We start from the raw sequence: 20,218 nt of genomic DNA, 5'->3' as shown, positions 1-20,218 counted from the left end.
AGGACATTGCCACATACAGAAAAAAGTTCAGTTACCTTATCAGAGTTGTCAAGGTAAAAATCTTACCTCACATCAATTACCCTCCCCTCACACCTGCACCACTTGCAGCCTCATACAATGCTTCCCCACTTCCCTTCACTCTCTTACAATCACTGCACTACACCACACCACCTCTTTCTCCTGCTACACACACACACTTTGCACCTACTCTCTCCTCTATTGCAACCCTCACTTCCCCACATCTCATATCTTCCACAGAACATATGAACTATCAACCATGACGGGTACAGTCTCTATAAACACCTCACAAGGCTGTCACTAACACACTCACTTCTTTCTTGCAATCACACACAACATGCAGCAGGAGGCTGCTACCGGTGGACGCCAAGCCCACCTGCACATCCTCTCCCCTGTGGAAGAAAAACTTGCTGGCATCAGGGGCTGGGGTAGAGTCATGGCCATGGTGAGTGGCAATGCTGGAGGATATGTCGCGTGTGGTTTTTTCACACCTTACCCTCTTATTTTCCATTCACTCTTCTGTCTCACCCTGCACACACTGCATGACAAACTGCAACTGCAAGCAGCACTGCTCATCTCTCTCTGCTCACCACTCACCCAAAGAGTTAATCCTTGTCCCTCTCTTTCATTTTCAGATGTTGAAAATGTGGATGCTTCCACTCTACCACTTAAGGAAGAGGAGGCCAGCCTTCCTGAAGATGCAGCCATTTGATCTGTCCCTAGCAAGCACCAGCTCAGAGACTGGCACAACGTGTAGGTTAGAGGCTAGGGGAGGGGTCGTCACATGGTGAATCACTGCGCACAAGTGTGCAGGAGCTAGGACAGGATGATAGGATACTACCAACTTGCCAGAGGGCGGGATCATATACTAGCTCTGCTGCAGAGGACTCAGATACAGACTTTGAGGGCCCAGTCTACTGAAGAAGGCTGATGGGTATTCACCAGGAAATGCTACGTGTACTGGGCAGCCTGCCAAGGTTCTCACGCACAATGGCTCTGAGCATGGAGGAGTCCAGGTTCAACTTGGGGCTTTGAGTAGAGCCTGGAGAACGTTCTGTCCAACATGAAGCGAGTGATCAGCTCCATGAACACAACAGTGGTGCCCACAATGATGGAGCCTCTGTTGACAGCTCTGCCATGGTAGCTCAGATGGCTGACATCTTGAATCTGGTGGCCAGTATTGACAGGTGTTTTCAGAGTGCCACATCACCCCTCCACTCTGTTCTCATGCAGAGCCGTAGAAGTGCTGAGGCACACTCCCGGGAAAGTGGCCTTCACTCCTTGGGATAGGCACCTACTGTCTCTCTCAGGATGATAGCTTGCCTGCATCCCCACCACCCACTCTGCCAGTGCCCTTTTCAGTGCCACTCAGCCAGCTGGGTCAGATTGCCCTGGCCCACACCAAGATGCTGCAGCCTGCAGCCGGGCCCTCAAGGCCTAGAGCTGCTCAAGGTTGCCCACCGCTGTCATCTGAAGTGTCCTCAATGGAAGCTCTGCATCCTTCCACCTTCCAAATTGTAGCCACTGGGGATACACTTCATCGGAGCACTAAGATAGGTAAAACAGGCACTAAGGCATTGCACAAAGTTGATTCTCAATTATTATTGTTATATATTGGACACAGATGGAATTGAGTTGTTGAATTGAATTTTAACCCATAAGGCTGATCTGAAGAAAGGCAATTTGATGGTGATAGTAAGGATGGTGGTGTTGAGAATTGCGGGACTGTTGGTGTATTGGTTATGGAAGGGATGGTTCATGTGAAGAGAGCTAGGATGAGTTGCTCTCTGCGAGCTCTGGCAACTAGGGGCACAGGTGGTCGATGTTGCTCCTGCTCTTCGTGCTGCTCTTCCTCCTCCTTGTGCTGCTATTCCTCTTCCTCCTCCTCCTCCTATTCCTCTTCTCCTCTTCCTGCTAAACTTTTTGTTGCCTAGGTGGCGGTAAGGGCTGGTTCTTCATTAGCGCAAAGTTATGCAGCATGCAGCACATGACCACAATTATAGATACCTGCTCAGGGCTGTACTGCAAAGCACCTCTGAACGGTCCAGGCAGCAGAAATGTTGCTTGAGCATGTCAACTGTCTGGTCGATGATGTTTCTGGTGGCAGTATGGCTCTCCTTGTAGGACTGCTCTGCAGCTGTGCCCAGGTCTCTGATAGGAATCAAGAACCATGTCTGAGGGGGATAATCCTTGTTTCCCAGTACCCAGCCTGGTTGGAATAAAGGTGGCACAGATGACTGGCACAGGATGAATGAATCATGACTGCTGCAGGAAACCAGACACAGACCTGCATGATGCACTGCCTGTGGTTGTAAACAAGATGGACATTGAGATAGTAGAATCCCTTTCTATACAGAAAGATGCCAGGATTGTGATGGAAAGCACGCAATGCAATGTGTGCAGTTTATGGCACCTGCAATCGTCTTGCTTTGCTCTGTCCATGGGAAAATTAATGTAGCTGTTCCTCCTGGCGTAGAGAGTCTCTGTGACCTCCCGGATACAGCAGTGCATTATTGCTGATGTAACCTGTAGCGGCCTGGAAGGAGCCACGGTGACCTTGATAACCACAGGCAGTGCTGTCTATGCTTTGGTTTGAGGCTCTAGTTGCGGCTGCAGCAGGTGATGTAGCTCAGTGACAGCCTCCTTGGTGAAGTGAAGGTGCCTGAGATATTGCTCCTCAGTGAAGTTGAGATATGAGAAGTTCTCCTTGAAAACCTCCTGCACAGTGTCCTCCTTCCTCTTCCCCCAGAAGCTCCTGCTCTCTCCTGTATTCTTCCTTGCTCTTCCTCATCCTCCAGCCCGAAAGGCAGACTTAACTGCAATAAAAACTATTTTGAAAGCTAGTGTGGAATGAGCGTGTGCAAGCCACCCATCATGTGGACCTTAGCTGCCCATTTTGCGCCTGTAAAATAGGTGTACAGTGCGATCAAATTTCTAGGCCTTCAAACTTTGATTGCGCTATTCAAGTAGAACTAGAGTCTCAAATTATTGTTCATAATCCACCTCAATGTTTTCTACCAAATTGAACATATCTAATGGATGCAAAAAATACAACAATGTTATAAGTCACAAAATCGGTTTTAATTTCAAATAATTGGTACCATGCTTCAAAGAAGCCATTGGATCGTTGCGCACAGCTTAAACTTTACCCTCACCCACATAATGGTTATAACCCTTGGTTTCAGTTATTTCTAACACTTGAGACTTTTTTTTGCAAAAAATGCATGACCTTCTGTGAGCTGACCACAAATCCACAGTCAGTGCTGAACGTTTTATTGTACAAGATACGTATGGAGTTAATATTGATGGTGTACTTGCAGTGGCAATTTTTTGACTCTTGAAATTGAAAAGTCATTGCAACATATACACACACCTGCACACATGTGTTTACATGCAGTCATGACACTTTTTTGAACTGTCTGCACTGGTCACTCGGTGACCAGTGTATTAATTGCAAAATAAATTGAGTCAAAAAGTACAGAGCTTTCATACTTAAGAACTGTAATACAAACCTTTCCAAAGCCATTATTTAGGAACCGCAGAAAGTAATTTTAAAACATGCTATAGAAATATCTACAATACAAAAAAACTTGTGTTCACTATGTTTTGTAACTCCATGGTCTGCACACAAGCCAGTTGACCAACACAGTGAACTCTCCAATATCCTAAAACTACCTTTGGCCTTATCAGTTTTGCACCCGGTGTCACTTGGTAGTTTCTGATTGCACTGACTTTAGATTGAAAGTTGTTCAGCAATACATTTTTATGTTTAACCATGACAAGCTTTAGAAAAAAAACCTTAGCATACAAAAGCTTAATGTTATAAACACTCAGTGGGTCAGGCAGCATTTGTGGAGAGAGAAACACTCCAGGTTGATGACTTCTCGTTGGAATGAAAAAAGCATTTTCTGTTCTTGTTTCAGATTTCCATCACATGCAGTATTTTGCTTAAAGCTTAATTTTTCCAGGACCGATGATGTAAAATGTATAGTAAAATCTACTTTTGTAGAAAGATTCACCAAATTACATTCCAAAATTCCCAGTAAATTTCCCAAATTCCTCAGAACGATGCCAACTCAGAATGAAACATCAATCAAAGCTACAGACAGGAAGGGCTGAATTTTGCCGGTGCTCAGAGTGCGGGTTTGGAGGCGGGTCCACTGTCAAAATCGAAATGATTGACAGCGGGTTGGGAACTCGCTCCAAACCCGCCTCCATGTATGTTTCCAAAGTGTCGGGTCTGCTGATGCTGCACAGGACACAGGGCATCAGTTCCCGACAACATTGCTGCCCGGGAGGCTAGCGATGGCATCACCATGGCCAGATTTACTTCACTTGACGCTGTACACAATGGCTGCAACTTGTTGCGCCAGGTTAACACCACCCCACACCAGCACCATAAAGCATTCCTGAAATGACTAAGCCATTCCTTTCACACTCATCACCATTGCGGGGGAAACCGTTATGTCTCGCCATTCACTGCAACTCAGTAAGATACTTCCAAAGGTGAGCACAGATCTGTACAATAAGGCAGTGTTGAAAATAAATATTTTAATGTTTGACATCACATTAACAGAAAATTTACATGAACATTGCATAAAACACCCAAGTGGCCTTGTGTGTTGTTAATTGGTATGATTGCACTAGGATGAGGATGAGTGTGAGGGGTGGCTAGTGTGATGAGGAAGTGATAATGTAGATTGAGAGGGATGGGTGGAGGTGCAAGGTAAGTTGGTGTGAGTAAGGATGTGCAGGCATAGGATAGGGAAAGCAGAGTGATGGAGATGTTATGAGTGGCACAGCAGGATGAGGTTGCGTGTGGCTTGGCAGTAACGTTTCATGATCTACTGAGATCATAGAAAGGTTTGCACCACTGCAGTCAGGTACTCCTGACGACATCCCTGCTTTTGCCCTCCTGTGCAATGTGCAACCAGGCTGTGTTGGGTGTTCTGGGGGAGGTCTCTTCCGCCCATTGGAAGGGAAGAGAACCTCCCTGCGTGCTGTGACTTCCTCCATAAGCATATGGAGGGAGTCATGCGAGAGCCTAGGTGCAGCTGTGCTTGTCAGTGTTTGCAGCACCTCCATGCTGCAGAACACTGACAGCACAACTGTCAAAATAAATGCAGCCATGGCCCCTTTAAGGAAACCGGCTGATGACGCGTCATCAAATGACGTCATCAGACCCGCTTTTATCTGGCCGGAAATCCCGTAGGGCGAGCTTAACAAGCCCTATTAACGGAAAATCCTTTTTACAGAGCAGCTGCAGCTGGGAGCAGGACCGTAACTCGCCAACCATCTCTCCTGCCGCGATTCCGCCTCCACTGGCGAAATCGCGGCCTTAGTGTAGGTTATTGGCACAGAGTATGTTGCAGTACCTAGGATCTTTCACAAGTGTGAAAGCTGGATAACCTCTAAGTGGTGCAGATATGAGTGAGTTAGGATGGGATATCTCTTCTGCAAATTACTACATCTCCAGGCAATGAAATGACGATTCATTAACACCAAGGAATTATGTATTGCAATTAAAATACCCACATAAGCAGGTCCTATGCAATAGGATTATAGGCCTCAAAGGCCTATGACTAGAACATTCAGGTGCTATGAATGTGGAGTTTCAAATGTTTTCACCATAAAAAAAAATTATCTTTAAAGAATCACTAACTATTACATTGGTGTTTCAGCTGTGCCATTAGGATGGTAGGGCACAGGCTTGTCTGTGATTACATATATTACATAGAATTATATAGAGCCAGATTTTGCTGAAAAATAATGGCATCTGAATGAGACACGACGTTATTAATGTATAAATCGGCCAGCAACTTGTAGCGAGGAAGAGGTACCCTGTGAATTGTGAATTGCCACAATTTGCTGACCGATTTATGCTACTCCGCCATTTGCTTCGTGAAAACGGCATCTCACGCTTAACCTCCCCGTGCTTTTCATGAAGTTGCTACATTTGCACATTAATTTCCTGTTAAACTCACCACAGAAAGTTAATTCTAGCAATTAACAGCGTAAGTATCCTTTTAATGACATAATTGTTAGTGACTGCCAAACAACCTCTCGCCCAGAAAGTGAACAATTATAAGTGTGGAGTCTCATTCCTTCAGGTTGTAAATTGTTTTAGGAGATTTAAAAAATTTAATTAAAAAAATTCTTACTTTTTCTTTGTTTTTTCCCCCTGTTAATTCAGTCTTCCTTTCCTCTCTTTATTTCTCTTTCTGTACCTGATTTGACTCTAATTCACCCACTCTAATTCACCTTCTTAGCCCTTCCTCTGTTTCTTTCTCACTTCTTACATCTCATTGGTTAAGGAGATACACTGTTGATCACATTGTTCACCAAGGTCCCAAATGCCCTTTTGCCCTCGCTGCGCTTTTATCAGCTCGCACTTCCATAAACTTTGTGGCAAAAATGTTTTAAATCTAAACATGCACAAACAAGTATATCTAATGGAGTAAAATCTGACCCATAGAATTTACAACACAGAAACAGGCCAACCAGCCCAACTGGTCTGTGTTTATGCTCCACACAGGCCTACCCCCACCCTACTTCATCTCACCTTATCAGCATATCCTTCTATTCCTTTCTCCCTCATGTACTTACCTAGCTTCCCCTTCAATGCATTTATGCTATTCGCCTCAACTACTCCATATGGTAACGACTTCCACATTATTACCACTCTTCGGGTAAAACGTTTCTCTTGAATTCCCTATTGGATTTATTAGTGACTAGCTTATAGTTATAACCCTAGTTTTGAATCCCCATAAGTTGAAAGATATTCTCTATGTCTACCCTTTCAAACTGCTTCAGATTTTTAAAGACTTCTATTGGGTTGCCTCTCAGTCTTTTTTCTAGAGAAAAGAGCCCCAGCCTGTTCAGTTTTTCTGACAGTTATAACCTCCCATTTCTGGAATCATCCTTGTAAATCTTTTCTTGCACCTTCTTCAGTTCCTCTATATCCTTTTTATAATTTGGAGACCAGAACTGTACATAGTACTCTGTGTGGTCTAACCAAGGTTCCATACAAGTTTAACATAACCTTTCTGCTTCTCAATTCTATTCCTCTAGAAATGAACTCCAAGGCTTTGTTTGCATTTTAATGGGCTTCTTAACCTGCGTTGCTACTTTTAATGATTTGTGAATCTGTGCCCCTAGATCCCTGGACTCTCCACAAAGTGCATTCCCAGTTTCTGCTGTGCCATCAACAGAAAGTACCAAGTGGAGACGATGCTCTTCCCCAGAGGGAGGGATAATCCCTGTAGGGCGAGTAACCTCAGTCTGCTGTCAGGCACCTACTCGACACAGAAAAACAGTATTTGTGGAATAACAGTAGTAATTAGGGAATTGGGAGAAGAGTGTGTCAGTGGTGTAAGGTGACCCTAAATAAAGGCAGATGAATCATTTTAAAGTGCTGGGAGTGGGGTCAAACATAACATAACTTTAAAATGAACTTGAAAGAAATACTGTTTTACTGGTTCTATTGTAGGTTTTTTAATATTTAATTTGATGCATTGTAATTAAATGGCAATTTTTGACTGGATGAAGATGCTACAATGATTTGAAAATTAAACTTCTAGGGGCATGTCAGAATTCAACATTTTTGTTCATGGGCAGCAATGGGTTACGAACAGTAAACTATTAAGTCATGTCCACAATGTGTTGCTTTACATTTGGAAGGTTCATTTGATATAATCAAGTGCTGTATCATTGTGCTTTTTACTTATGCAACATGTTTTTCTAAATTGCTTTGAATTTTTAAATTGATCATCACAAACATCAATGGCAGTAGTTTCAGCAATGAAACCTGTTGTCACAATCACCGATTACAGTGGCTACTGGATCCACAGTGTATAAATGATCACTGCAGTAGCCTGACAGCATTGTAAATTACGGTTAGTCTGAACCAATAAACTATATTCCAAGTAAAGGTTTGAAGTGCCAACATCAGTGCACAGTGAAAAGCATCACATTATAAAGAACTATCATTAATATTGTTTTGTTTCTGTCTTTCATTATTTACAAAATATATATTTAAACCCAAGCTACCTGTTGGCCATATCTGTCCCGCAAGCACTGTGTTTTTAATTATAGCAAACTAATTTTTAATTGATGTGTGTAATTTAGCTCGGGTGTGTGCAATTTGATTTTGAAGTTTTGTGTTGTATTTCTTCATATGTAGCTCACATGGCCCTATGGTATGCAATAAATGGCCCATGAAAATGGAAATTTGGACATCTCTGCCTTAAACAATACTGATGACACCATCAGTGCAACTGTATATGTGAAATTATTGACAACTGAATTAATATAAGCAAAGATACAATCATCATCCCAATGTGTTTCAGTGATCATGGGGGCAATTTTTTTTCTGTGTGCTATATATAAGCCTGTTTGTAAACAACTCATTTAGAATTCTACTGCACATAAAACTCAGAGGAAATCTACTCCCCGTGTCATTTAAACTATGCATTTTAGATCGATCCCCTCACGCCAATTGGCTCAACAACTCCTTCAAGCTACTTCTTCCAGTGATAGTTTCTTTTGTGGGAGATGTACTGATGGTAAGTCTTGAAAGCTGCTACCATGGAAACAATATGCACCGTGGTAATATTTTCAGCACCTGGTCCCCTTGAAGTCTGCTTTTGATTGCAGGTGTGCTATCTTGGTTATGTTACAGGTGAACGTCCCTTCCACTGCAACCAATGCGGTGCTTCATTTACCCAAAAAGGAAACCTACTGAGGCACATCAAGCTGCATACAGGAGAGAAACCTTTCAAATGCCCTTTCTGTAGCTATGCCTGCAGGCGGCGAGATGCACTGACTGGTCACCTCAGGACACATTCTGGTGAGTTCAGATGACTACTGTATATGAGCAAGTGCCTTTCCACCTACCTTTGGTCATCCTAGGTCACTAACCACAGTTTCAAATCTTATCAGGAATAGAAATCCCCGTGTTTCCCTGACTGATCAGACACAAGTAATGTTACCCAACATATCTATATACAACATACAAATGACCCAAATTACTATGAAGTATGGTGCACCCATAATAACTGGATTTATCCTGCTATCAATAAGTAAAAAGGAGAGTGAAGCAGTATGCAAAAAGAGCTACTTTAATTTTTTTAAAGTGCCACTTTCATTGTAACAACCTGCTGCAAAATCCCCCAAAGCGAACATAATGTATTGTAACCAATTCTGGTTTTTCTTTCTCTATTAGTTGTGTTTGACATTTCCTGTGTCTTAACAGTGCAGAACCTTGCCGTTTTATAGGAACGGTCCTGCTTGATGTATTGCACGGCTGAAGGTGCATGTCTTATGGTACCCATGCTTTCTGTAGCAGTTCTGAAGTAAGAATTGGTAGGTTTTTCAGTAGTCTGTGTAATTTTTAAAAATCACTAAGTTTATTTTGTTTGCAGTGACTGTCACCTTATGTTGTTGTTCAAATGTTAAATATCAGCATGGTGAGGGAATGGGCTTTTTCAGTTTGTTTGCTCTTGTGGTAGGAAGTAATATGATGTGTTCAGTGGTGGGAATTTCTGTAGGCAGTTACACCTAACCTTTGGACTGCTGGCAGGTTCAGGGTAATTCCTGCCTCTCCGGGCTGGCTGAATTTGTTTGTTTTTCAGTGCACACACTGTGACATTGAAATAAAGAATATTGCAGTAATAAAGCTACTCAAAAAGCTTTATTACTGTAATATTAACCCTAAACTACTAAGGGGCTCATTTTAACCTCACTTGCCTGTCGGGAAACTCACGGCGGTTTTACAGCACCACCCAATAGTACTCTCTAGTGAGTTCAGTGGAGAGTAAAATCGGATGGGTGTAAAACCAATGTTGCACCGGATCCCGTCAGTTTCCCGACGGGCGGGTTAGGTTAAAATTTCCCCCTAAATATCTAAATTGCCCATGTCTCTATGGCTTAGTGCAACAGCATTCGGATTTTTAGAGCGCTATCTCCACTATATTTAACTATATATTTTTTTTAATGTATTCGTTCACGGGATGTGGGTGTCGCTGACAAGGCCAGCATTTATTGAGAGGGTGTTGGTGAGCTGCCTTATACAACTGGCTTGCTAGGCTATTTCAGAAGGCAGTTAAGAGTCAACCACACGACACGGACTCGATGGGTCGAATGGCCTCCTTCTGTCTCTATCATTGCTGTCACATATAGGCAAGACCAGGTAAGGACGGCAGATTTCCTTCTCTAAAGGACAGATGGGTTTTTACGAAAATCCGGTAGTTTCATGGTCACCATTATTGACACTAGCTTTTTATTCCAGATTTATTAACTGAATTTAAATTCCCCAGTGGGATTTGAACTCATGTCTCCATCCAGGCCTCTAGATTACTAGTCTAGTGACATAACCACTATGCTACTGTACCCAATATGCTTTTTAAAAACTTAACCTTATTTCAAGGTTCATCTGTAGGAGTCTGTTCTGTTTAGTGTACAATAATACGGATGCGTTTCTTGCAAAGCTATTATTTTGCAGTATATACTTTCATTTACATTCTAAAAATTCATAATAGTTAACTCTTTACTTCAATTTAGCATCTCTAAGGCTACAATTGTAGCCCTCTGCTAAAAAAAAGTATTTAGCCATAAACGACAGTGTTGTGGAGAAATCTAGGACTCTTGCACGTTCTCTGTGTGAGTAGCAGGGTTCTTCTGTCTTCCTGTAGCAATGGTTATATTTCCCTGCTGAATTCGCCCCAAGTGGAATGCATCATCCAGATTATGCCCAGTAGAGTAAACATCTACTGATAGTATTTTGCAACCAAGTACATATTGAATAATATATTTGAGCTTGTATTTCATTTAACTGAGAAACAGTTAATAATGGTTTATATTTTTCCCACAAGGACAGCAACATTACAAAATGTAACACTTCTCTCTAATATTCTTCACTGCATTTTTCATCTTCTGATAACTGCTATCATTACATATGCTGCTCCACCAAACCATGATGTAGGATTTTTTTCCCTATGGGCAGCAGGGACACCTTGAAGTCATGAAGATCTAATGAAATCCATCAATTCATTTTATAGTGCTTTACACTGACTGTAGGAAATATTGATGAATTTCATGAGTTTCCCCATGACTTAGCAGAATTTTGTACACTCTGCCCAACTCATTTAGAACATACAACTGTAATGATAGGCTGATGCTTAACTACCAACCTCACTGATCACTGGAAAAAAGTTATTTAGATAGTGTGCTAATTTAAATCAATTTATTTCATTTAGAAGCCATTTTTGGAAAACTTATTGTAACCTTATTGGGCTAAAATTCCTGCCTCCACTAATTTTAGTAATAAAATGTAGACATGTGTAAATAGGGGTATAATACCAAAAGAACACATTAACATACTATTCATCCGTGCTGTGGTTTGGGTCCCTACCCCTCCAAATACGGATTCATGAATATTAGTGAAGTTATATCATATTAAAATAAAGTTATGTTTCTTTGCTAAGATCAAAGCTGCACAGTCAAGCCAAAAATAGAGTATTTAATTTCAACCCAGTTCTGACACTTGTGAGCTTAGTGAAGATTTCAAAGAACCACCACTATTTGCCACAAATCAGGCATGGTGCATATTCTACAGCAGTAAAAAAAATATTAGTTGATGGTTATTCTATTCCACTTTAAAAGCAGCCAATTTGGGAGATTTGTTTTCTAGAAGGCTATAAAAGGACATGCCTCCAACAAATTTTTGATGGTCTGATCCAGACTAAAATGATAATGTATACAAATGGATCTCCCATGATGATTCTCATGATGAGTGGCAGGCTGGAGAAATTTTGGAGCATGGTAGGCAGGTCTCCCTGGGTGGGTAAAGTGGCAATCTGGGGCCAAGATTTGCTACTAGGCAAGAAGGGCAGAATGGTTGGGCCACATACTTGTCAGGCCAGGCCTGGCAGCGACACTCAGATCAAAACTGGTACACTCAAAGTTGGACTGGGTGGGGTTGGGCAGGCCAGGAAACGCTGAGGACTGGAATATAGCAGGTTTACAAAAATACCTCTGAGGAGCTCAAATGATCTGTGGGAGTGCTGGCATGCAAAGAGACATAAGGCCTAAGCCTGAAGGCCCAATGAAGATTGAAGCTTCCTTTCGAATAATATTGTGCTAATAATACTATGATCATTTTAGCAGTTAATTAATTTCAACAAAAACATATATCATGCTTTTTTATTGAGTTGGGATAAACTAGCTGCTATGTTTTAAAACTAGCTGGTTATTTGCTTCAGATTCAGGATTTTTTTTAATTTATAGCCTTATATTTGTCTTTTTCCAGGAAACGAGGGCTTCTTGAGTGTAATTTTTGAGAATGAAAATTCCCCCTGAGCTGTATTAAGAAAATGGTATGATATCTTCTCTTTTTAGGCAGTCCCTTGGAACCGAGGATGACTTGCTTCCACACTAAAAATGAGTTCTCAGGTGACTGATGAGTCCGATGTGGGACCTACAGTCTCTGTCACAGGTGGGGCAGACAGTGGTTGAAGGGGCGGGTGGGTGGGGTGCTTGGGTTGACGTGCGCTCCTTCCGCTGTTTGCACTTGGCTTCCGCTTGCTCCAGGCGAAGAGACTCAGGGGGCTGGATTTTGCTACGGGGGCGGGTTGGAGGTGGGAAACCCACATTCGGGCTTGTTGTCCCGCTTCCATGGAGATGTGGCCAACCCACTGCATTTTCCTCTGATTGACCTTGTTGAGCCCGCCCTGTGGGCTCAGCAGGCCAATTAAGGGCCACCCGGCAACAGGTGACGTCAGAGATTGACATTTCATCTGTCAAAAGCTTTTGGCAGATGAAATATCAGTGTTTAACAGCTGTTTGAAGCTGTCAAGCACTGAAAAACTGCTAATTCAGCCTCAGTCCTTTCTCAGGATAACTTTAAAATCATTTTGCTGCAGAAACCAAGAAGCTGATTTTTTTTTTTAAATCGGAGCTTCTGTGGTTCTTGCAGCCGACTCCCGACACCGGAATGCAGGACTCCTGTAACGGTAAGTAAAAGTAAGTTAAACTTATTTAAACACTTTAAACACTTGCAAAACACTTACCTTTGCACTCCTGCACCCCTCACTCACCTGAACACTGGGCATCTCGACCCCTCCAAGACCTCAGACCCACGTCCCGCCTCTCAAACTTTTCGTGGTTTGGAGCTGTCGGGAAGCCCACAAACCAGCAATAAAAATCGCGAATAGGCAAAAAACTACCTGTTAACTACCTGTTAACAGGCAGTTTAATTGCCTTTAATCCCTTCCCGCCTCTGGGAGTCGGGTTCCAGCACTTGTCGGCAACCCGACTCCTATGAAATTGACATGGAGGCGGGTTGGAGGCGGGATGGGGTCGGGACCCCCGGATCTCCGATTTTTATCGCCCGCACGCCTCCAACCCGACTCCAGGGGCTTAGGAAAACCCAGCCCAGGGTGTTCGGCACCTTCCCGGATGCTTCTTCTCCACTTTGTGCGGTCTTGGGCCAGGGATTCCCAGGTGTCGGTGGGAATGTTGCACTTTTCCAAGGAGGCTTTGAGGGTGTCCTTGAAGCGTTTCCTCTGCCCACCTGGGACTCTCTTGATGTAATGTCAATTGATTCTATTATGTAAGATTATTCTATGTTAGGTAATTGTTCATGTAATACTCATATATTTGTAGAAACAACTAAGTGGAGAATCTCTATGCCAGACCATAAAAAAGCCCAGTGTAGGCAGCTGATGGGATTAGCAGTCCTATAAGGTGGAAGTCTTGAGGCTGTGAATCATCTGATAGCCAGTACGGTCTCTCTACTTATTGAAGGTGTTAGCAGTGGCTCAGTTAGTCGCACTCTCGCCTCTGAGTCAGAAGGTTATGGGTTCAAGTCACACTCCAGAGACTTGAGCACAAAATCTAGGTTGACACTCCAGTGCAGACATGAGGGAGTGCTGCACTGTTGGAGTTGCCGTCTTTCAGTTGAGATGTTAAACCGAGGTCCCATCTGCGCTCTCAGGTGGACGTAAAAGATCCCATGGCACTATTTTGAAGAAGAGCAGGGGAGTTCTCCCTGGTGTTCTGGCCAATATGTATCCCTCAACCAACATCACTAAAGCAGATTATCTTGTCAATATCACATTTCTGTTTGTGGGACTTGCTGTGCACAAATTGGCTGCCTCGTTTCCTACATTACAACAATAACTACACTTAAAAACTATTTCATTGGCTGTAAAGCGCTTTGGGACTTCCTTTGGTCATGAAAGGTGCTGTATGAATGCAAATCTTTCTTTCTTTAAACGTGCATTTGTTTAAATAAATGACATTGAAAAGATTTGTTCCATAAAAGAAGGTAAAAGATGAGATAACAAAGTGCAACTAGAAACAAATTCCCTGAGTATTTTCCGTAACTGGAATGTGATCAAATACATTCACATTACAACTTTACAACTCATGTTCACCTTATAGGACAGGTGAAAAGCCATGTTGACAAATAAAGGTACACTCAACACGGAGTGGTGAGGGGGTAGCCCGTCAATACCAATTCGATTACTTGATATGTGTTCATAATGGGACAATTGAGTTGTTATGTTTTGGTTTCTACAGTGGATAGGCATGTTGTTCAGAGGGAAATGAATCATCTCTCAAAGGTTGAACATTCTTTTAGTGAAGTGGTTCCTCAGACAAGCCAGAGCTTTCAGAAATGGCATATCTAAGACATGTGCATATTTATAAGTAAATTTTGGGAGATCCTTATGAAAAACTTATACAGGTTGTGACTTTTTGTCGTAAATGGCTACTTTTGTGTGATGGGTGCATTACATAGAAGAAACATAGAAGATAGGAGCAGGAGTAGGCCATTCGGCCCTTCGAGCCTGCTCCGTCATTCAACGAGATCATGGCTGATCATCCAAACCCTAGCACCCGGTCCCTACACCGACAGCCATCCCACCCAAGCCCTATCCCCGTAACCCTGTAACCCCACGTATTTAATCCCCCCCTAACACTAAGGGCCAATTTTTGTCATGGCCAATCAACCTAACCCGCACATCTTTGGACTCGCATTAGTTCTTCCGTTTTAGAGAGGAAATTAAAATAATAGCCCACGGACTTTCTTGGTTTGTATTAGTAATTATTATGTTAGTGATTTTTCATAATTGTTGGCTGTGTTTTACATGGCATCAAAATGGTCCCAGGATACCAAATCATGGGCTAGAGATGTACACTCATTCTTACAAAATCCCAAAAGTTTGAAAATGCTAAATACTTGCTTCTTTTAGGCCTGGCCTGCATAAACTCTTAGGCAAAAAGTGTAATGTTTTAAAGTTTTCAATTTCTCTTGCTATAGGTCACTAGTCAGTTTTTACAGCTTGTTTGCCATATCCAATAAAAACAATTAGCTAATCAAACAGAAAGTACCAAATAGATTGGCTTATTTCCTTTGTCAGACTGAACATTTTGTACTTGATTTTATCTGGTGATATTATACATACATCCTTTCACTGAAGCTGTTTTGCATTTCTTTTCTAAAGTAGATAGTTAAGTGCTCTAGCATCAATCTCTTGAATGTGCACCAGTGCGCGATCAGCATATAAACACTTGGATTGTGTATGTGAAAAGTCATACCCTTTGCACAATTCTTTCTGCTATTGGGATTTTGTAAAATGCTGCATAATGTAAAAGTTCTGCTCAAAAATTTTAAGCATAAGAGAACAAATCACTAGCATTAAATAAGGTATTTTAAAAAGTAAATTAAAAGCCCCTTATTGATTGCACTTGTTTAATTTTCCTGTTACTGCTTTGCCTAGTTAAATTGTATTTTTTCCTAAAGTATTCTTTGGATAAATGAAACCACTAAAAAATCCCTGAAAAATACAATTTGGGTTCCCAGATCCATCTGCTTGTCCAGAATCTGGAAAGGAAAATAATTTGAGTCAGGAAATAATTACTTCACATTACACCGAGAATTCCTATCCCCCCAAAAATGTAACAGTGAACATTAGTGAAAAATTAGTTTAAGAAGTTTTGTGATTTGGTTAAGACCTTGTTAAGTTGGTCATTAATCTTAAAGTTCAGCTTCTTTCTGCAGCTTCACAATCAAATCCAAATTATTTTGCAGTAAAAAGCAAAAGCTAAAAATATGAAATAATAGCAGGAAATGTTGGAAATATACAGTGGATCTTGTCCGTATCTGAAAAGAGAAAATATAAGTTAATGGCCCAGAATTCGTTGCAAGGGCAATATTGGCAACGAGCGCCATAACATGTGCTCCCTGATCCGATGGGGAATTTACACCACAATTTGCTGGAAAAGTAATTAGAATACCACGCAGCGAGAATAGTGGCAGATCAGGAGCGGCATGGCCAATGGCAAAGTAAAATCCAATTGCGATGTGATGCTTCTCAGTGTTTAAAATAGATGTTTAAAGGTTGAACTGATGGGCGGACACAAGCACAAATTCAAATTATAGAGAGCCGATTCACCTTAAGAACTGTTTTTATATCTGTCTAGTTAGTGACCCTCCTTTCCCACTGAGATTGTATAAACAACACGGAAACCAGAGGCTTTTAGTCTTCAGTTGCTCAAGCAGTCTGTAATCCCTGTGCTATTTCTGATTTACTACTTGGATTGTAATAAGGTGTAAATGGACAAATTCTGATCACTAGCGATCACATTCACAACGCATAGGATTAACAATTCCAGTTACCTATTAAAACAGTCACATTTGGATGGTAGTTTAAGGTTAGGAATTGGCAACGCCCACCAGATTATATATAATTTCTGTTGCTTTTCACTTTGTACCAGTGACCCTAGACACTGTTGGAACCGCCGCACTAAATAATTTTTAAAAAGCACCTAACTTAACCACTGAAATTAAACAGTAAACTATGATTCCTGTGATTGCACCAAACATATTGAACCCTCCAGTGCCATTCTGCAATAGTTTAAGTGGCTGTGGCGATCACAGTGGTGTTAGTTCAGCAAACTCAATCTCACCATTGATTTTAATGGGGGGTGCAGGGCTATGATGATTAGCTGTTCAACTTTTTTGGCAAAGATCTCTGTGGAGCAGCACAAAAGTCCCATGAAATTATGTCTTGGCCTATGTAATGGCATAAGTCACTTACACCATCGTTTCCTGGAACTTCTGCACCATAATAATGACGTACGCCGTAGATGTGCCATTACAATAGCATAAGTTTTCAGCAAATTCGTTGTTACAGGTAGAGACCCTTCATCAAAACTTAAAAAGGAAGACACGTGAGTCCCTTTAAAGGACAGATGAAACTAAAGAAAGGAGGAGAGGACAACAGTCAAGGTCACTGGTTAAATATGTTAAATGCAAGACAAAAATAGGCTTTCATAGTCTGAAAATAGTATTTAAAATAAAACTGGAAAGAAGTGAAAAATGGTAAATGATATACAAAGGTCATCTCAGCCAAGTCCTGAAAAGGCATGAGAAAAACAAAAGGTGAGCAAAACAGTTCCAGAATGGAAGGGAGAAAAGAGAAATGTGTATGGGAGAAATTCACCCCGATCCTCCTCAGGTCCCGGTTCAACCCCCCCACCCCTGATCCTCCTCTGGCCCCAATTCACGCTCCCTCCCTCCTCCCTGCAGCCTAGTGCCGCAGGCCTACCCGCCCGGCAGACAGCCAGACGCTCCATCTGGCTGGCTGCGGGCACCAAGCAGAGCTTTAAAATGTTAATCAGGCCCTGCGTTAAATTCAGCAGGGCCTGTGGGAAACCCATTCTCCCGGGTTTCCCGACCACTTTCTAACTGCCTCGCCCCACCACTCCTTACCCGCCTCCAGATTAACATTCCAGCCTTGAAGTCTGAAGTTGCTGATATTCCTCAGATCAGAGTGCTACTCCTGAAGGTCTGCATTGAGCTCGTTTAGAGCATGGTAGGAGGACAAAGTAGGGTGTATTCATTGCTCAGTTGCTATCTCTCTTGGCTCTGAGTCAGAAGGTTATGGGTTCAAGTCCCACTCCAGAGACTTGAGCATAAAATCTAGGCTAACATTCTAGTGTAGTACTGAGGGAGCGCTGCACTGGCAGAGGTGCCGTCTTTCAAATAAGACGTTGAACTGGGGCCCGATCTGCCCTCTCAGGTGGACATAAAAGCTCTCATGCCACTATTCGAAAACGAGCAGGGGTATTCTCTCCAGTGTCCTGGCCAATATTTATCCCTCAACCAACATCACTAAAACAGATTATCTGGTCATTATCACATTGCTGTTTGTGAAAGCTTGCTGTGCGCAAATTAGCTGCTGCATTTCCTACATTGCAACAGTGACTACACTTCAAAAGTACTTCATTGGCTGTAAAGTGCTTTGAGATGTCATGAAAGGCGCTATAAAAATGCACATCTTTTTAAAGATGGAAATGTAGGAGTGGAAAAGGCAGGGATGAGTTGGAGTGAGTATTTTATTCCACTTCAAACCTAGCAATAGTGAGCTTACCAAACAGCAACATTTCAGAGAATCATCACAGCAGTTGTGAATAGTGCACATGGTACTGCTGGAGGGCATTTCATCATGATGCCCATTGAATGTAACTGAGCATAAAAATGTAGATGCCTGTGGGGTCTCAGAATCCTTCTATCATGGTAGTCTCTAACTTTAGTCTAGGCAAGTTGAAGGAGACTTTGAGTGTATCCTGATGTTTGGATCCTAATGTATCTTCAGCAGCTGTGGGAGCATTCATGGCAGTTGTTCTTACTACACCTATAGCATTGCATATCTGAGATCTCCACTGCAGATGCCACTGAAGTTGTAACCTGCTAAATGACAGACTTCAGTGCAGAAGACTGTTGCTCCATGACATCATTTGTGGAAGATGGCAGTGCAGATCTGTGTATTGGACTCTGCCACACCCTAGACCACTTTCCACTGTTGTGGGTAAGGTGGCAATTAACTCCTTTACTGTACTGTCGCACCAGCCTAAGTTCTCAGAGCAGGTTGACTATTATCTGCATATCCCATACAGCTCAGTAGGAGCATTCAGCATGTTGGGCCCCTTCTCTGTGCCTCTCTACCACTGCTACCCATCCCTCCCAATTGCTCTGTGCCTCACCCCATGCTTTTTTAGTAGCATCACTATTTCCTTTTCCTAAAATGTTTATACCTAATTTGGTACCTGCTTAAATAACGTTTGATGCTCAAGTGAGAGGTGCTTTTCAGATTCAGCTGGAGGGCAATTGTGTTTTTCTCAATGTGTAAGGAGACCAGATGGGACAGTATGAGCACATAAGCACCCTACTCCATATGGGTACTGCATTGTTATTACATGCTCTTAAAATAAATGGGCTAATGTCTCTGTTAAAATATGGACAGCGAAGTGTCATGTGAATGTGTGAAGCATTGTTGAGCTAAGATCACCAACAGTAATTCTGAGGCTATAATGTCATATTGGTGGTAGCAAGTAAAGAGGCTTTATCTGAGCTGTCGCTGAAACACTTGCGTGGTGGTTAAGAACACAAAAAGCTCAATGTGCCATTAACAACCCTGACACATCCTCTATTTAGTGCTGCAGTGTGCATTTTTGGCACTGTCTCAGAAACCTTTTTTTCCCTACAGCAGTACTCAATGCAAAATTGAGTCCTCTGAGTTAAAAAAATGTTCCCAATTTAATTCTGTTATAAATAGACTTGTCACCTGCCCTTTGGATATTAAATATGGCATATAAGTATGAGTGTTCTTTTAAATCACTGTCTCAATCGTCCAGCAGGCTATAAAGTAATTTTGGAGCTGGGTGGAAGAGTAGTTTCATAGGTTTAAATTCAGAAATGTAGGATCCCCAATACAAAGTTGAGGTAGGCTAGAGCTAGGAAATGCAGGGGGAAATTTTATTTTGGCTGATAGTGTAAAATGGGCGATATGAAATTAGCTGCTTGTTATACACTATGCCCAATTTTCCTTTCCATTGATGTGGGCGGTCAATTCGATATAGCCTATTTTACACCATCACCCAGAGTTAAAATTACCCCTATAGAGTGCAGACTGTTGCTGTTGATGGTAGATTACCTGCATTATCTCAGCACAAAAAATGTCATAAGTCATGATTGCCATATACATAAACAAGTTTTAATGGCCTTTCATACTGTGAAAGAACTCTCTTGAGTCAATAGCTTGAGACCAATTTGTTGTATGACTAAATATGTTATGATGCAGCTTATTTGAAGGATTTGTTAACTGCAGCTATTGTATTTGTTTTCAATGTTGTT

The 20,218-nt window shown here is 42.0% G+C and overlaps 1 protein-coding gene across 9 annotated transcripts in view; it reads left to right on the top strand.

Annotated features, from left to right (window-relative positions):
- ikzf2 (IKAROS family zinc finger 2) overlaps positions 1 to 20,218 on the top strand; it is a 288,134-nt gene that overhangs the window by 222,134 nt on the left and 45,782 nt on the right. For 8 of the 9 annotated variants that reach the window (XM_085985421.1, XM_085985424.1, XM_085985417.1 and 5 more), the window contains exon 5: positions 8,699 to 8,866. In XM_085985421.1, coding sequence (XP_085841547.1) covers positions 8,699 to 8,866 — 168 coding nt within the window. Of the gene's footprint in view, positions 1 to 7,273; positions 8,583 to 8,698; positions 8,867 to 20,218 lie in introns of those variants that run through there. The other variant, XM_085985425.1, reaches the window with a different exon arrangement.

The sequence above is a fragment of the Somniosus microcephalus genome, chromosome 4 (genome assembly GCF_052327205.1).
Source record: "Somniosus microcephalus isolate GS21.2 chromosome 4, FLI_Smic_1.0, whole genome shotgun sequence".
In the NCBI taxonomy this organism is placed as follows: domain Eukaryota; kingdom Metazoa; phylum Chordata; class Chondrichthyes; order Squaliformes; family Somniosidae; genus Somniosus; species Somniosus microcephalus.
The sequence above is the reverse complement of the archived record's forward strand: the minus strand, read 5'-3'. Positions and strand labels throughout refer to the sequence as shown.